The 19379-nt window shown below is 42.8% G+C and overlaps 1 protein-coding gene across 12 annotated transcripts in view; it reads right to left on the reverse strand.

Annotated features, from left to right (window-relative positions):
- Positions 1-19379, reverse strand: part of zc3h13 (zinc finger CCCH-type containing 13) — a 93040-nt gene that overhangs the window by 40015 nt on the left and 33646 nt on the right. For 7 of the 12 annotated variants that reach the window (XM_043700334.1, XM_043700338.1, XM_043700326.1 and 4 more), the window contains 4 exons: positions 18020-18220; positions 16144-16329; positions 6951-7258; positions 1153-3009 (listed from right to left, as the gene is read on the reverse strand). In XM_043700334.1, coding sequence (XP_043556269.1) covers positions 1153-3009; positions 6951-7258; positions 16144-16329; positions 18020-18220 — 2552 coding nt within the window. The remainder of the gene's footprint in view (positions 1-1152; positions 3010-6950; positions 7259-16143; positions 16330-18019; positions 18221-19379) is intronic. The other 5 variants (XM_043700329.1, XM_043700330.1, XM_043700336.1 and 2 more) reach the window with 5 other exon arrangements.

The raw sequence follows: 19379 nt of genomic DNA on the forward strand, positions 1-19379 counted from the left end.
GAGGGTGGGGAGCATGGACCTGGCAAGGGAATGGTCTCTCTGAAACCTAGATAGGGGTGGGAAGGAAATATAATTCTGGTGATGGGGTCTGTCTGCAGGTCACAGAAATGTCAGCGGATGATGCTGTGTATCTGAAGGTTGGTGGGGTGGAAGCTGACGACCAGGAGGGGCGGGGAGGGGGTTCTAGTCTTGTTGCGGTTGGAGGGGTGGGGTTCAAGGGCAGAAGTGCAGGAAGTGGAGGAGATGCACTGGAGGGCTTCGTCGACCACATGGGAGGGGAAATTGCAATCCCGGAAGAAGGATGACATCTGGGATGTTCTATGGTAGAATTGTTCTTCCTGGGAGCAGATGTGATGGGGGCAGAGGAATTGGGAATAAGGGATAGCGTTTACAGGAGGCAGAGTGGAAGATGGTGTAGTTCAGATAGCTATGGGAGTCCATGGGTGCTCAAGAGGGCAGTGCCAAGTTAGAAGGTTGAGACTGGGATAAGGTGGGGGGGGGGTGGGGGGGGAAAGGAAGAGGGGAAATTAGGAAACTGGTGAGATCCACATTAATCCTGTGTGGTTGGAGTGTCCCAAGACGGAAGATAACGCATTCTTCCTCCAGGCGTCGGGTGGTAAGGATTTGGCAATGGGGGAGGCCCAGGATCTGCAGGTCTTTGGTGGAGTGGGAGGGGGACCCAAATTGTAGTCTTGTATTCTCAATTCCAAGTACATGGTACGCTTACTCCTGATAGTATTTTACTCAAAGATATTCAACCCTTCTGGTACACTTCAGTTCCACAATCCCACATACACAAACTTGCACAAACGTAACAAATGTAACTCATTAGTGTGGATGACTTGTAAACTGAAAGTTGCTGACATACCTCTGGCTTAAATTAAGTCAGCTTCTGAAAGTCATACACAAGTAATGTTTTTTATGCTGATCAACACTGCTGGCAGAATTTAAAATAGCAGTTATGATTTCATTATTGTAACCAGAGAACATTCCCACTAAACTCACAACTACAATTTATTTTCGTTATGCAAGCAAAGCTGTTACAGAAAAATTCTGGATGTTTCCCTTAAGGAATGGTGCGCAGGTGGCAGCAAACCATGAATAATGCAACTGGAATTCAACAGGATGATAATAAAAATATAGAAATCTCACCCTTTTCCAATAAGTCAGATCCTCTTCCTCTCCCCCTGGCTGCCCTTTCATTTCTGGAGTCACTTCTAGCATCGTTTCTGGCATCATTCCGGCTCTCACTCTTCGCGTCAGTCCTGCTTTCACTCCTGGCATCAATCCTGCTTTCGATCCTAGTATCAATCCGGCTCTCGCTCCTGCCATCACTCCTAGAATCACCCCTCCCCTCACTCCTGGAGTCACCCCTCCCCTCACTCCTGCAGTCACTTCTCCCTTCGCTCCGGGAGTCACCTCTCCCTTCGTTCCGGGAGTCACCTCTCCCTTCGTTCCGGGAGTCAATCCTGCCCTCGTTCCGGGAGTCACCCCTGCCCTCGCTCCGGGAGTCACCTCTCCCTTCGCTCCGGGAGTCACCCCTGCCCTCGCTCCGGGAGTCACCTCTCCCTTCGCTCCGGGAGTCAATCCTGCCCTCGTTCCGGGAGTCACCCCTGCCCTCGCTCCGGGAGTCACCTCTCCCTTCGCTCCGGGAGTCACCTCTCCCTTCGCTCCGGGAGTCCATCCTGCTCTCACTCCGGGAGTCACCTCTCCCTTCATTCCGGGAGTCCATCCTGCCCTCACTCCGGGAGTCACCTCTCCCTTCGCTCCGGGATTCCATCCTACCCTCGCTCCGGGAGTCACCTCTCCCTTCGCCCCGGGAGTCCAGCCTGCTGACACTACGGGAGTCAATCCTGCCCTCGCTCCTGGAGTCCAGCCTACCTTCACTCCGGGAGTCAATCCTGCCCTCGCTCCTGGAGTCCAGCCTACCTTCGCTCCGGGAGTCAACCCTACCTTCGCTCCGGGAGTCAACCCTGCCCTCGCTCCTGGAGTCCAGCCTACCCTCGCTCCTGGAGTCCAGCCTACCCTCGCTCCTGGAGTCAATCCTACCTTCGCTCCTGGAGTCAACCCTGCCCTCGCTCCTGGAGTCAACCCTGCCCTCGCTCCTGGAGTCAATCCTGCCCTCGCTCCTGGAGTCAACCCTCCCCTCGCTCCTGGAGTCAACCCTGCCCTCGCTCCTGGAGTCAACCCTGCCCTCGCTCCTGCCCTCACCCCTGGAGTCCACCCTGCCCTCACCCCTGGAGTCCACCCTGCCCTCACCCCTGGAGTCCATTCTTCCCTCACTCCTGGAGTCCACCCTGCCCTCACCCCTGGAGTCCAACCTGATCTCACCCCTGGAATCCATTCTTCCCTCACTCCTGGAGTCCATCCTGCTCTCACCCCTGGAGTCCACCCTGCCTTCACTCCTGGAGTCCATCCTGCCTTCACTCCTGGAGTCCACCCTGCCTTCACTCCTGGAGTCCACCCTGCCTTCACTCCTGGCGTCCACCCTGCCTTCACTCCTGGCGTCCACCCTGCCTTCACTCCTGGAGTCCACCCTGCTCTCACCCCTGGTGTCCATCCTGCTCTCACCCCTGGTGTCCATCCTGCTCTCACCCCTGGAGTCCACCCTGCCCTCACCCCTGGAGTCAATACGAGAATTTTCATCTTTGCTATGACTTCGACCATAGTCGCGGTCATCATGACACTGATCATCTTTCCGATGGGAGTCCCTGCTTTCTCTATAGTCATGAGCATCTCGTCCAGAACGCTGCTCTCTCAGATCTCGAGAGTCTTTGCTGTCCCTGTAATCTCGGGAGTCTCGTGTATCACGAGTCTCATGTGATTCTCTGTAATCTCTGCGATCACTGGTGTCTTTCACTTCTTTGCGATCACGACTGTTTCGAGTATCGCGGCCATCCCTGTGCATTCGCTCATCCCTTTCTTGAAGAGTAGGCTGATCATGTTCATAATCCCGCTGGTCACGACCATCTTTGCTCTCCTTTTCTCTTTCCCGCTTTCCTCGGCTTTCTAAAAAGAAAGTCTGCAATTAGCTTTTAGAACATAATTATCAGTTAAGTGAGACAAAGCATGTCCTCTGCACATAAAACATCCAAGTAATTACAAGCATTATAGTGTTGAGACTTGAACCACCAAAGGCTGAATGCCACCTGCATCTGTAAAACCTTAAAGCCTTGATGATTTTTAAATCGTCACAAATTCAATACAAATAATGACTACACTATTTAGATTCTAGAGATGGCAGAACAAAGTATTTAATTAAGTGGAAACAATGGAGTCAACAAATTTTCATAATACTAATTTATGAATTTAAAGCTAGATATAACCTTGCAATTTTAAAGACGATGACAAAATCTGTTGACCGCATTTTAAAGTGGAATATTAGAAAAGTTATGGAATATAATTCATTCTCCACGTACAATTGTTGGAACAACTGAACAAGAAGTAGACATAGCAAGTTTACAGAGTATTCCTGAAAGAGAATGGGTCTGTTTAAGCAGTTTGTCATTAGTACCTCCTTTATCAGCTAAAGACAGAAAAGACCTCCTGTAGCATTTTGAAGACATCAAGAAGTTCCCAAATGCTTTGCAGCCACTGAAATACTTGCAGTGAAGTCACTTTTAATGCAAAGTTCAGGGCAATCAATTACATACATGAAACTCCTATAAATAACAATATCAAAATGACCTGGCAATCTGCTTCTCTGATGCTGATTGATCAGGAAACCAGAGATGCCTCCTCATTCTTCTGTGAATTAGTGCCATGGAATCTTATACTTCCCACTTGAGAGGGTACGCAAAGCGTGGTCTAACTACTGCCTGGTATAGTTTTAGCAAGATTTCAATACTTACATTGTCCTCTCGCTTTGCATTTGCCTTCTCTAAAACCTCCTATTACTTGTACACTAACTTTTTGTGATTTACACCTCCAAAACCTCAGTGCCGTAGATTTCTGCAGACTTTCCCCATTTAAATAATAGTCAGCTCTTCTATTCTTACCTCAGTATCCCACATTATATTTCATCTGCAGAGTTTTTGTCCACTCACTCAATCCATCTATATCCCTCCATAGACTTTGCGCTATCTGCAGTACTTTGCTTCCTTCTTCCAAGCCATTAATGTACATACTGCAAATAATTGTGACCCCAGCACTGATCCTGATGGCACACTACTTGTTACAAATTGACATCCTGACAATGGACCCTTTATTCCCAACTCCTTGTCTATTAATTCACCAATCCTCTATCCATGCTAATATAGTAATCCCAACAAGTAGCCTTGTGTGAGGTACCTTACCAAATGCCTTTGAAAATCCAAATATATTATATCTATTGCCTCTCCTTTATGTATCTTGTTTGTGACCTCTTCAGAGAACCCAAATAAAATTGTCAGGTCTGATTTCCCCTTCACGAAGTCATGCCAACCATGCTCAATTTTATTATGTTTTTTGAAATATTCTGCAATACAGAGGAACCTCGATTATCTAAACGAGATGGGCAGGCACTATTTTGTTCGGATAATTGATGATTCGGTTAATCGATTCAATACCTTTCCTCTGGGGCTCTGAGTTTTCTGTTAAGTCTGCTCCTCATTCTGGGGACTAAGCAGCAGCAGACCATGCGCATGAGCCCCCGTCCCTGGCCGTCCACAACCCCGTCCAACACTGTCCCCAGCCTGCACCCCCCCACCCCTTCTGGGGAGCAGCTGGACTGGACACCAACAAGTCTGCTGCTGCAGATACTGCCTTTTAGGTGGTGTGTCCAAATAGCGCGCGCGCGCACACACACACACACGCACGCACACACACAACTTTTTATTGCAACTTTTTTGACAGGTTCCACCTTTACCCCGTACGGGACAATGTTGGAGAAATTATCTGGGGAAGGGGACTTTAGGGTACACGCCTGTGTAGAACTCCAGGGAAAGTGTGGGAAGAGAGAGAGAGAGAGATGGCGGGAGGTCAGTCATTCAGAGACGGTGCCTGGAGTCCCACCAGTCCAGGACTGTTCTCGGCAGCATTGAGTTCACTTTTAATCACCGTAAACAAAAGATCAGTGTTGGAAACACGTCCTTGATGTAATGTTTCTTGTGGGACCTCAAGATCTCCTTTGGATAATCCGATATTCAGATAATTGATATTCAGATAATCGTGGTTCCTCTGTATATACCTTGTAGCACTCTTAAGATTTTCCCAATGACAGATGTTAAGCTAACAGACCTATAGTTACCTGTTTCTTGTTACCTTCCCTTTACCATTCAGGGTCTTACACAGCAGTTTTCTAATCCTCTGGGACTTTTTCAGAATCGAAGGATCCTTGGAAGATCATTACCAGAGCATCTACTATCTCTACAGATACTTCCTTTAAAATCTTAGGATCTGTGATGCAACCCATCAGGTTCAGGGGACTTTCTGCCTTTAGCACCATTAGTATGGTGTTCCAAGTGGACTGACGGGCAGTCCTTGGAGCACCTACCCTGCCAGATCCAGGAATCCAAACAGCTTGAACTATTTTAGTTGTGTCAGAGCACCCAGGAATGGCCTTGGGCATGGTTGCCACTAGTTCTCCAGTTACCGTGATCCCGTTCGCCAGCTATTAAATCCAGTTCAAAGCTTATAAATAATTAATTGGTAGAACACAATTTAAATATTACTACAGTCAAAGTTTTTTGCCTTGCACTCATCAGCATTATAGCTGACATGGTGAGTCATGAAGACAAACCCTCTTGTATATATCACCGAGAAACCCACTGATGGGCCGGGTGCTGGCAGGTGGGACTAGATTGGGTTGGGATATCTGGTCGACATGGACGGGTTGGACCGAAGGGTTTGTTTCCATGCTGTACATCTCTATGACTCTAAGTCCAGCAATTATTTTTCTCTTGATTTTGAGGAAGACAACCCAGTCACGCTGTGCGACAAATCTAATGAATAAGAATTTGGACTTTCATTAAGAAAGACTTGCGTTTTGCTGATTAGTCACATTTGTTAAGTGTGTCTATTCCAGGCACATCCTGGTTCTGTGGGAGTTAGACCCCACCCGTTCAGGCTGCTTCTACTGTTCCAACTTTGACAAAAGAAAAACCAAGACTTCACAAATTGTTTACTCTAGTGGTTCTGCATAGACTGCTTTGTACCTCTGGCTTAAAACTTCTCTTCAAAACAAAAAAAAAGGACAAAATACACCTCTTAAAGCCATGGCCTATGTTGTCACAGCCATGTTTGTGCACGCTGCCCAAGAAACACAAAAGTGATGCCCCTATTTTCAGCAATATCCTATTTAGTCAGCCTCCACCTCTCTGTGGAAAAGAGAGTTCCAAAGATTATGAATCTCCAAGAGAAGAAATTTCTTACTTAGAATTAAATGAGAGGCTTCTTATTTTTAAACTCTATTCCCTAGTTCAATGTACTCACATGAGGGGAAACATTCTCTCAGCATTTACCCTGTCAGGCTCCCTCAGAATCTTGTATGTTTCAATAGGATCAATTCCCACTGGCCTAAACTCCAACAAGTATAGACCCAATTTGCTAAACCTTTCCTCATAAAGCAATCCTCTTATGACACTTTGTCGTGGTGGTGGCGGTGGTTGTGGGGTGTGGTCTTGTCTTGAATTATGCTTCAAGGCTGTTTTTTAAAAAGTATGTAAACATCTAGTGCTGAGTAATATGCCAATCTTTCATCTGTTTACAGGATCATTTTTCTCTCTCTGCACAACCCTATTACATAAAGAATTGAGTGATTATGTGTAAAATTGCAGATATGAACTAGAATCTTCCTCAACATAGTAGCTAGCACTTGTACCAATGTATAAAAATGGAAATCAATGGATATCAACAAACATTGAATGTTCAAACGCATTACATCTGCTACAAAACAAATTGTAACTATTCGTTGAAAATATAAGATGCACTTAAACTCAGCTTAACCTTTCCCAAAAACCATTTGTTTTTACCTTCCCTTTTCTCACGACGTCGCTCTTGTAGTGGTGAGGTTTCCTGTTCATTTTTGCCTTTTTCTTGGCCAGAGGACCTGTGTCTTACTGGGCTATGTTTTCTCTGCGGAGATGAGGAACGGGGAGCATATGGTGATGGGGAACGCCTCCGAGAGGGTGTTACAGCAGGATGGTAACTTGGCGAAGAGGATCGTTTATGGTGTGGTGATGTTGACTGTCTTGTTCCAGGTGAAGCTGACCGTGAAGATGGGGAATGCTGCCTAGACACCGTGGGAGTTTGATGTTGACGCTGGGAAGATGGCGATCTGCTAGAAGGGCAACATTCTGAAAGTTAACTCAAACCTTTAAAGTATCTTTAAAAATGTCTTTAAATATAACTGTGCCTCTGTAAATATCAAAACAAACTCAACTTACAATTTCTAAATTCATATTCATGCTCACGTTTACTAATCAGGCTTTCAATTAAATTTTAGAATAAAGCTTTCCATTCAAATAGACACTTTTCTTGATATTCTGCCTTTTCACATAATAAGCTCTTTCAAGTTTGTTTATGCCCTTGGTGTTAATGAAAAAGAGACAAACGAAGCCAACGATTCACCAGCTTCACAACTGATATTACGTTTTCTCATTCTGGGTTATGGCTCTATAGTCAAGGGGAGGTTATTGACATGTTTCAGGCACAGTGGAAAGCTTCATTAATGGTAACGAGTAAAGATAGGCCAACAGTAACTGGTAACAATATTCCACACTGGCCATGCAAGCCATTTAACATTCCCTCTCATTATGTGTTCAATTGTTTGATTAAGTTTATAATGTTATAGTCATTTACGGAGTGGAAAGAGGCTATCTGGCCTGTCTAGTCCAAGTCACCTCTCTACAGAAAAATCCAGTCAGTCTCATTATCCAACTTTTGCAAGATTATTTTCTTGAATTATACATGCAATTCCCTTCTGAGATCGCTGACTGTCTCCACTTTCACCACCCGCTTGGGCAGTGTTTTCCACTCTCTCCATGTAAAAAATAAAGAACTCTCTCACAAATAACCCTGCAATTGCCTGCCCAAAACCTTATACTGCGGTCTCCTGGTCCTTGTACCATCAGCAAATAGGAAGAATTTTTCTTTACCTATCTTATAAAACATAGAACATAGAAGAATACAGCGCAGTACAGGCCCTTCGGCCCTCGATGTTGCGCCGATCCAAGCCCACCTAACCTACACTAGCCCACTATCCTCCATATGCCTATCCAATGCCCGCTTAAATGCCCATAATGAGGGAGAGTCCACCACTGTTCCATGAACTCACGACTCGCTGAGTAAAGAACCTACCCCTAACATCTGTCCTATACCTACCCCCCCTTAATTTAAAGCTATGCCCCCTTGTTGGATGATTACTTTGCAGCAGTTAAAATAGAGGTAGAGATGGAGCATGCTTGTAACCCCCAGAAAATTAATGTTGAATATCAGATTCAAAATAAGCAAAATAACAGCAATGAACAAAGCAAAGTAGTGAGAACAGAACACCTGAGGAGTCAACTCTCCACACAAAAGCTCCTTACAGTACTCTGATATTTTTCTCTCCACATACATGTAGGTGCACTCCTAGGTCTTCCTCTTCTCTATCAGCACTCACTTCTCTTGACGACTCTTCCCTACAGACACTGTTATAAACCCTCTTACAGGGCCTTTCACTTCCCTGGTCCACCTGCCATTCTTAATTGGATGGCAATAATGGAGGATTCATTTAGGTATTATTTATATAACATTGCTTCAGCAGACTTCAGACCCATATTTAATCCCAATGTCAGGGTTGTAAACACACAGAAAAAGTCAATTGCAAACTTAATGAAGAAAAACAGGGCAAAGATGGATGATCTCCTAAAAGGATAGAACTGGGTACTTTCCAAATAGTTAAAATCTAAAAATAATGCAAGTTCAATTCGACTCAGAGATCCACATACATAAATTTTTAAAATCTCATAAATTATTACGAAGAATAACCATAAGTGGAACATAGGGAAAGTCAAGCCACAGCTCAGTAATATCATTAAATGGCAAATCAGTCTCGAAAAGCAAAGTGGACAACTCTAGTTCGTACTCTCATCTGGCAGGCAAAGGTTGTTCCACTAAGACCTTGAGCAAAGTTTACCAATCTCCTACAGTTCTGGATGAAATACCCCAAATCACTAAGCTCCCCGGTGAGAGGGATGAACTAGTTCTCCTTCTTTATTCACCTCCACTTCTGTTGGTCACACAAAGTAAATTTAAAATTAGATCCCTTCTCTTGTTGATACATTTCTCCCAGATCTAATTAGGAGCCAATTTAACCAGGCTTTTGTGAGTTAACAAAGAATGAGTTTATTATTAAATGTGAGAAAAACTGGGAATGCAACACACAGAGCTTAGAAATAAGACGTGAGTCCAAAAGGTTAAGACGTTTCTAAAAAGGATCTTTCAATTGTTGAAGGAGCAGATATTTGAACATTGCAGCTGTTGCAGTTGTAGTTACATTGGTTACAACCACAACATTGATTGAATACTGACGAAAAGTATTCATTCAGTGTCTCCCCAATCTCTTCAGCCTCCACACGCAACTTCCCACTACTATCCTTGACTGGACCTATTCCTACCCTAGTCATTCTTTTATTCCTGACATACCTATAGAAAGCCTTAGGGTTTTCCCTAATCCTACCAACTAAGGACCTTTCATGTCCCCTCCTTGCTGCTCTTAGCTCTCTCTTCATAATCTTGTATGCCTCTATCAAACCTACTCTTAATCTCCTTTGCTCCAAAGAGAAAATGTCATTTTCTCCAAAATAAGCTTATTGCTTAAATCCCCCATTCTTGGAACTGTTCTGGTAAATCTCACCTCTCCCCTCTCAAAGGCCCTCACATTTTACCTCATGTGTGGTGATCAGAACTAGATGCAATTCTCCATTTGTGGCCTATTCAAAGCTTTGTTCAGGATAATTTCCCTGCTTTTGTAGTCAATGCCTCTATTTATGAAGTCCAACGTGCAATATGCTTTTCCAAGTACTATTTCAATATGTCTGGCCACCTCCACAGATAATAAACATGCACCCCTAGTCCTACTACCTCTGCACTGTGCCATCAAGTCTATATTGCCTCTGCCCACTGCCAAAAGTACCTCACCTTTCTCTCTTGTAAATATCAGCTGAACGTATTTGTTCATTTACTTGTATCATTCTCACTGTTTACCGCATGTCCAGTTTTGGTACCAACAGTAAATTTTGAAATTCCAATATCCAAGTTATCTATCAATTGAATAAACAATGATCCTAGCACTGACCCTTGGGAAATCCCCTGGCGAGTAGTGTCCAGGCTGAAAAACGGGTTTTTTGTACAACTCAATGTCTTCTGCCTTCAAGTTATTTTTTATGATAATAATCCTTCTATTCCATGGGCCTCATGTTTTGTTAACCAGCCTCTTACATGGTACTTTTTCAAATAGCTCTCTTAACATCCATGCAAACATCCACTGCATTCCCTTCATCATGCTGCTCTGTACATCAAGAAATAGGTCCAGCACACACTGCCTTTTATAAATCCTTGCTGACAATTCTTAATTCACTCAAACCCTCCAGTTGCCTTCTGATTCTTTCCCCCAACGATTATAGTTTCTAAAACTTTACTCACGAGTGACATTAAACCAATTGCCATAAAGTTACTAGGACTGCCCTCACACCTTTTTTGGAATATGTAATCCGAATCCACTGACACTTTCTGCTCACCCATGGAAGATGCCAAGGCTGTAGTAAGTGTTCCATTATCTACACCGTCACTTCCCTTTGCTAGTCCTCCAGACCAGGTGTATTATCGATGCTTAGTACAGCCAGTCTTTTTGGACCTCCTACTTTCCAATTTTCACCCCACCCACTGCTATCCCCACTTCTGCCAATATTTTGTCAGCTTCTTCTTTCGTGGTAGATACCATGCATCCCAGGCTTGTCCTGCACCCCTAAGCATACACTGTCTTCTTTATCCCTAATATTCTCAATCTCATTACCAAAAGACTTCTGGCTTTGGTCTGCCACCTTTCGCCCTTGTTGGAACGTACCTAGTCTCCTTAAAGAGCCCCCATTGTTTAATTTCAGTTTTACTCGTCAGCCTTTGGCTCCAATGTATCCTGGCTAGACCAATTCTCACCCATTCAAATTTGCTCTCATTCAATTTAGACGGGCTTGTTTGTTCCTATTCTTCTGAACTACTAGTCTAAATTTATGCTACACTGATCGCTCTCACCTCGGGGAACCCCACAAACATTTGTCGAACATTTTTAATAGACCAAAAACATTGTGGCAGAAACCTCATCTGCTGAGGAGTGCCCTAACCAGCAGGCGATCCATTTAGCCTTCCTCTTAAATAGGCTAGCTGAGCTGTTGAAAATTTCTGAACCACCAGAACTATAATTAGATCATCTTTTACAACAAAACATCAAAAAAACCAAGTGTACTTAATGTGTGGTGATACTGCCTGACAATTATCCAGCTACAAGTTGGATACTTTCAGCAGAAAAACCAGATGAACGTGAACAATATAAAACTTTAACCCTCCTTCAAAGTGACCATCACTTTTCTTATCCACATATCTTTAAAAAAACTTCATCTGGTGTTCAACCTAATTGCTCTTTACTGACTAAAATCTCCTCAAATACATGCAAATAATTTGAAACCTGTATTCTCATCTCAGTAAATTTTAAAACAATTTCAAAGGTTTCACTATCAGCATTTCTTAGTCATTGTTGGAAAAGAGAATCCAAATGGAGAAAATATGAATCACAGATGGTATCTTATTGAATTTCATAAGCATTGTTAAGCAAAATTAACAATGGTACGTCCCTATATTCAAAACTCCTAAACATTTACTCAAATACTTATTACTTCAACTTCAGGAATACACCACCAAACTTAAAAAATATCACTGCTAAATGAACTATTACCCAAATATCCAAATCAAGAAAAATAGCCCATTCAGCCCCTCAGCTTGCTCTGCTGTTCAATAAGATCATGCCTGATCTGTTTGTATTTCAGGTTCCACGTTCCCATCTACCCTCAATAAGCTTTGATTCCCTTGCCTGTCAAGAACCGAACTATTTTCACCTTATGTATATTCAATGATGTCATCTCCCCCAACTTCTGAGAGGAGGATTTCCAAAGTCACACAGCTTCCAGAGTGAAAAAAATTACCTTTGCACATACTTTTAAAACAGTACCCCCTAGTTCTGGACTCACTCATGAGAGGAAACATCCTTTTCATGCCCATCTTTACAAGACTATTCAGGACCGTATACACTTAAATAGGTCACCCATATTTTTAAAGTCCAATGGAAATAAGCCAGTCCAACTGAACCTCTTCAAAATATTGGTCCTCTTCAAAATATACTTTCCGACTAACCTTTGGGTCATCTGGAAATGTAGCTACTCCCCATCTAAGTTACTAATATAAGTTGTAAAATGCTGTACCTGTACAGAACCTTTGTGGTATGCCACACATTACAACCTTCCAATCAGAAAAAGGCTCATTCAAGCACATTATTTCCTGCCAGTCAATCTACTATCCATGCTACACCACAAACTTCTCCTTTATCCCATAAATGATTATTGCATACTTTACAGTATGTCCACAGGCTCCCCTTTATCCATTGCACGTATTAATCCTCTGGTAAACTCCAATAAATTGATTAAACATGGCCTCCCTTTTGCAAAATAATAAACTCACTTGAGTTTCTCTATGTGTCCAGCCATAACCTATTTAATGATAAGATTCTAACACTTACCCCATGACAGACATCAAGGTAATTCCCCAAGCATTTCCTGCTTTCTGCCTCCTTTCCTCCTTAAAAAGAGGTGTTATATTTGCTACTCATCTGGTTTGATGCAATGGGGCGGCACGGTGGCTCAGTGGTTAGCACTGCTGTCTCACAGCACCAAGGACCTGGGTTCGATTCCTGCCTCAGGTGACCGCGTGGAGTTTGCACGTTCTCCCAGTGTCTGCGTAGGTGTGCTCCAGTTTCCTCCCACAATCTAAAGATGTGCCAGTCAGGAGAATTGGCCATGATAAATTGTCCATGGTGTTAGGCGCACTAGTCAGGGGTAAATATAGGGTAGAGGAATGGGTCTGGATGGAAACTCTTTGGAGGGTTGGTGTGGACTTGTTGGGCCAACAAGCCTTTTTCCACACTGTAGGGATTCTAATCTTCTAATCTAATCAATCTTTCAAGAGTCTAGCGAATTTTGTAAAATTAACAGTGATGCATCGTTACCTCATAAGCCTCCTCTTTTACGCTCCTTAGGTGAATATTGCATCAGAACCTGGGGACTGTCAGCTCACAGCTCCATCAGATTGCTCAATCCTATTTCTCTAGTTTCAACCTTTTGATTTACAGCAATTACTGGAATAAATTTTGTACCTTCCATCATAAAAGCAGAAGCAAAATATTTACTCATTTCATCTGCCATTTCTTTTTTGACTCCCCATTCTTACTCTCTAGAGCAGTGATTCCCAACCTTTTCAATATCAAGGTACACTTCAAAGAAAAACAATTGTGCGCACACCGATTTTTTCCAACTAAATTGCTTGCTCATAAATGTCACATTTACTTGCCATAACAGGAACGGAGACACTGAGTGATTGGAAAGGCTTCCTGCCTTCCACCCATCATCCAGCTGACTCTCACAAAACACACCCATCTTGTACAGGTCGCTGTGTGGCCCAGTCATAGAGAGGAAGCCCAGACGCTGGTGACAGCAGCTGTTTGCCTGCCTCAAACCTTACAGGACTCGGACAATGCTGTGCAAACACCTCTGGCCTGGACTCAGTTCCAACAAAATGCAATAAGACAAACTCTGTGCGCTGCAGCTCCCGCATTCAACATGTTCTCGACACAACCCTGACGATCTGCAGTAGCAGTGGAGTGTGATCAGCCTGGATCAGCTCAGCAAAAGGCCACAGTGACATACTCACTGGCACTGCACACTGAGTGACAGCGCCGTGCGTCAATCAGATGGTGGGAACTGTCTACCCTCACTCCAGCAACAGGGACGACTGCTGTCAGAGGATAACATGGCACGGCTTCCCAATAATCTTACACGTATTTCTCACTTTGCCATGGCATACCAGAATGCCACAGCACACTGGTTGAAAACTACTGTTCTACTGGACTTCACTGACATTTTTCTCTTTTAAACACCTTTTGAAACTCTTGTGATCCATTTTTGCATTTCTTTCTAGCTTCCTCACGTACTGTAATTTCTTTCCAAGGGTAATTATTTAGTTATTCTCTGCCATCCTTTATTTTCGAGCCAATCAAAAGAAATTTCCACAACAAAATATTAGACAATCAAAGAACTTAGTCATGCATGATGATTAGTTATTCCTAAATTTCCAATAAACACTCTAAACGGAACACGAAACCACAAGACTTCATCTCCCTACAATGGAGCCTCTGTACCATTTGTAGCTTTCTTCAAGAAGGTTAGCTGAGAAAAGATTGCCCAAAGGCATTAACAAGGCAGAAACTGTAATAATGGTCAGAAATGCCACTGCTAATTTATTCCCAAAACACCTATACTAGAAGTATGTTTTCACTTTAATTACTAGAAAAATGACCAATAGATAGTATCAAAGAGCAGGTGGACAGAAGCTTCATTCTGCTGTCAAGCACATGGCATGGTCTTGGACAGAGGTCAAAGAAAAGGGAACACACAATGGCCACCCCTGTTGAAAAGTTATCATTCACTGCTTGGCCTTTGTGTCATAAAGAATTAGGGAAATGTTTTCTAAGCAGACAGCAACTTTATCAAAAAGGTCCTTTTCTTTCAGTTTTTGTGAAATATATGTATTCATGAGATGTGGGTTGAACTGGCATTTGTTGCCCTCCAGATTGTGGTGGTGAGCTGCCACCTTGGATCACAGCAGTCTATTTGGTACAGGTACAGCCATAATGTCACTAGTGTGGGAATTCCAGGATTTTGACCCAGCAACACTGAAGGAATGGCAATATATTTCCAAGTCAGGATGGGGAGCGAAAGGGAGAGGAACTTACAAATAATAGTGTTGTATCTGCTGCTCTTGTCCTTTTAGATGGAACGAGTCATGGGTTTGGAAGGTGCTGTCGAAGGAGCCTTGGCGAATTTGTGCAATGTATCATGTAAATGCTGCTGAATGTCAGTTGTGGAGAGAGTGAACATTTGTGGATGTGTTGTCAACCAAGTTGACTGCTATGTTCTGTAGAGTGTTAAGCTTCTTCAGTGTTGTTGTAGCTGCACCCAGCCAGGCAGTGGGGAGTATTCCACCACACCCCTGACTTGTATCTTGTAGACAGACTTTGGGGAGTCAGAAGGTAAGTTACTTGCCACACAATTCCTAGTCTCTGACCTGCTTTTGTAGCCACTGTGTTTATATGGCTAGTCCAGTACCATTCTGATCAATGGTAGCTCCCAGAATGTTAACAGCAAGGGCTTCAGCAATGGTAATATCAACGATGGTCAAGGGATGGTGGCCAGAACATTACTTGTCACTTATCGTCCAAATCTGGATCAGGCTGGGTCTTGCTGCATTTGGGCTTGGACTGTTTCAGTATCCAAGGAGGACCTAAACATCACGCAGTCATCAGCAAACATTCCGAATTCTGACTTCCCCTCTGATAGAGGGAAGGTGATTGGTGAAACAGCTTAAGATGGAGTTAATTGTTGTGGCTTCAAAAAATGTAAAGTACGTTTACTTCCAAGTTAAAATTATTTTTCTTCCAACTTACTCGAGTAAAATAATGCCGAAAACAAAAGTAGATGTCACATCAAAAACTCAATTCACCATCGCTACATCTTGAGAAAATATTCCTCCTTCCAGCAAAAACTTGCCTTGTACAACAAGAATCACATTGGTTTTAATTTGATGACACAAAAATAAGTAAAACATCTCCTACCAATTAACTAGAAATCCAATCCAGTTTTAAATTCTAAACTGCTCAATCACACTATATAACTGCAAACATAACGAATGAATGTTTACACAACATGTTTTCACATATCATAGTAATCCATAAAAAAACCTGCTACTTACTATGTAGAAAACATATGTATGTACCACACCCTTTTTAAATATTTCAAGAATATCCTACTCCTCTGTCACCGTCACCCTCACTTGCTTCTTGTCACAATTTTGAGGATTCTATACCTGTGACGTGGGGAGAAAGAATGCTTCCGAGAAGAGGAAGATGAAGTTGACTTAGGTGGAGCTGGAGAGACTGATTTTCTCCTTGCTGCTGGTGGGGAATATTCTCTGGAACGAGAAGAGGTGCTGCCAGACTGTTCCTCGGGACTTAGAGACCTCTTCTGTCTATGCAGGCTATCAGAATGATCCCTGAAAGTTGAACAAGACAGAGATCTAACCTGCAATGGTGTATTGTATCATTTCTTCACTTTCTCTGCCAAGTGTGGCAGAAGCCATACAATGTCTAAAATATTCAGAATTTGTAAGTTTATCATATATTGGGCAGAGCGAAATCTGTTTGAAGAAAAAAAAGAATAAACTCATGACTTTTGTTGGAAGAATAATCTTCCATTAAATCGCATATGGATCCCACGCACACTTTTTTTTTCTATAATATTCATCCAGTTAATGGATAAATTATTGGGAAGAGTAAGTGTTGGAAAGAGAGAAGTCACATACTGTCTGGTTGGGTAACACTGATTTAAGAGAAGAAGGAACGTGACATGCACAATTGTGACATTTCAGATGATATGCTATCCCTTTGAAATTGATAATGAATTTTGACGAATGTTTCAGTGGCATCGGCTTGTCAATCAAACCACACTGAATTTGTTGCATATGCCACTTAAATTCTATCCAATCATTAGTAAGCTCAGACAGCTATTTTGTTTTTCTGATTTACTGCAACAAAGATCAATGGTAAAGTGATAAATTACATTACCTGAATCAAATAGCTAAATAAAGATTAAATACTGTGCAACATGGTTTAAAATTCATAATGCAGAACAATGTTCTGATTATTTTTAAGTTACTTTAGGCTCTAAGCAGGAGTTAACTGTTCAAAGATTAATTAGCACTTCCATAGAACCACAAACTTGTTTGGGCAGTCTGCTTTTCCAAATATTAATTTGACGATCGGAGACAATTACTTAAAAAGACAGCCTTAGGCACATTCATTGGAAAATGCGACTGACTTTAAAATGGGATACTAAATCAGTGCATGGAATCTTGGAATTTTAGATCTATTTTTACATCAATCTGTGCTGTAGACTGAAAAGCATAAAACGGATGAAGATGCTTCATTTCAGCCTTCATTAATCATTTAAAAAGCTCACCCAAGAGATATGCTGCTGCCAATTAAATATGGCTGCACGGGGTACATCTAATGCAAATCAAGGACCAAACATAATGAGAAGCCCAGGTTGGATATATTTGATTCCTCTAAAAAATGCACTGTAAGGGAGCTGTTGCAGTTGCTGTGGTAGTGACCCTACTGCTAAGGCAGGAGATTGGGGTTGAAGTCCCAACTGCTTCAGAGATGTATAATTATATCTCTGCATAAGTTGACTGAAAATATCTGAAATACATATTGAATTCCAGTGTACATGGTTACATTAAATTATAAAATAATTAAATTGGGAAAAGAACCTTTATGTTTACAAGCTAAAGGTGCCCTCTCTGACCTTTTAAACCCTATTTCTTGTTGGTGCATCAAGGTCTATAGTATCCATGCAAAAAGACTAAATAATGTACCTACATGAAGCTACCAAATATCTGAGAGTAATAATTTCAAGAAAGATACAATCTCCAATGTAGGGCTTCTGTGGTGCAAGGTTAGTGTCCCTACCTATGGGCCAGGAGGCCTGAGTTCAAGTCCTATCTGCTCTCGAGACGCATATCATCATCTCGGAACAGGCTGATTAGAAAATGTCGACCACTGCTAATGTTGTCCATGTTGTATGATCATATACAGAGGATATGACAGATGGTTAGGAGCTTGGTAAGGAAGGGAAATAAGACAAAATCAGATTAAGCTTTTTCAAGAGACAGTATCACTGACCTGTGTTTTTCTTTTTTCTCTTTGTGCTTTTCTACATCCCTTCCTTTTTCTCTACTTTCACGGGCTTTTTCTTCAATTCTCTCCTTCGCCCTTAGTTTTTCTTTATGCTTTTTAGTTACAGGAATCTCTTCGAGAATAGGTGGTGGTGGGCTTGGAGTACGAGGTCCCTTCTTTTTACCCTGCTGCACCTTTGAAGATCTTCTGAAAGGAAGATAGTATATTGCTGAAACAAAGGCTTCTACTTAGTTAAATAATAGAAGCATATCAAATTATTCACAAGATTGCCAAGTACAAAGATAAAGAGCAGTGGATTTTACAGAAGTGCTGTGTGTCTAACCTGCTGCTGGTCAATTGGTGAAGGACCTTCCTTGCCTCCTCTGGGAAAGCCCATCAGTGTTCAGCAAAACTTGATCACTTAATAGCTGACAGCAGACTTTTTCCCAGGATCAAAGGCCCAAGCAGGGTGAAAATCCCACTTAATGAGAACTGCTGGCCAATCTGAGGCCCACAGTTCCTTTGAATTGCAACTCCACTGTGCAGGCTGTGATTGATGCTGGAACAAAACCAACTAGTAGCCCAGATTACAGGAGAGACCCAGACTTCATTATCGGAGGGATTTTACAAAGTGGGAATTACAAAAAGAGGGAGGGAGGGATTTCAGCAGCAACGGTGACGATGGCCTTCACAAGGTTCCACATCCCCCCCCAGACTTCCCAATGCCACATCCCACAGTGGGGCACTCAATGTGTTTTGACACTTCCCATTTCCCTGAACATTTGCTACAATGTGCCAGTGAAGCCAAACTGAAGATGGAGGAACAGCACCTCATTTTCCGATTACACACTTCTGGACTGAACTGTGTTCAACAACTTCAGATCATAAACACCATCTTCCATTTTGATGTACTTTTTCTTTCCTTCAGTTCACTTTCAGCAAGAATTGACTGATATTATTTTTAACACCTCCTGTGGATTTATGGGTCTTTACTCTGCAACAATCACTTCACTATTGCAAGATGGTAGTGGGGTAGAATGCCCCAGCCAGAGCTTGTCCACTCTGCTCGATCTTCTTCTTTTTCTTCCTTAGTGATTTTTATTTCTTCTTCTCCTTTTTCCCCCTTCAATTCCCAACCTCCAGCATGCGACCACTCGCAGTATCCGGCGATGAATGCTGCAAGTGACGATTCCCACCCTGGCGCAGTGGCAAGACACGATGTCCTGAGCTGGCGCAGTCACCTCCTCCCTTAAGGGCCTCCTGGTGTGACATGGCAACCTAGCAGCCTCCTGCAGTGGACTCCCACAGTGGCCTCCCAGCATGATGGGGGCGATTTTCTGGCCTTCTGCAGCAGGTTGCTGGCCCG

This window comes from Chiloscyllium plagiosum, chromosome 12, assembly GCF_004010195.1.
Source record: "Chiloscyllium plagiosum isolate BGI_BamShark_2017 chromosome 12, ASM401019v2, whole genome shotgun sequence".
NCBI classification, from domain to species: domain Eukaryota; kingdom Metazoa; phylum Chordata; class Chondrichthyes; order Orectolobiformes; family Hemiscylliidae; genus Chiloscyllium; species Chiloscyllium plagiosum.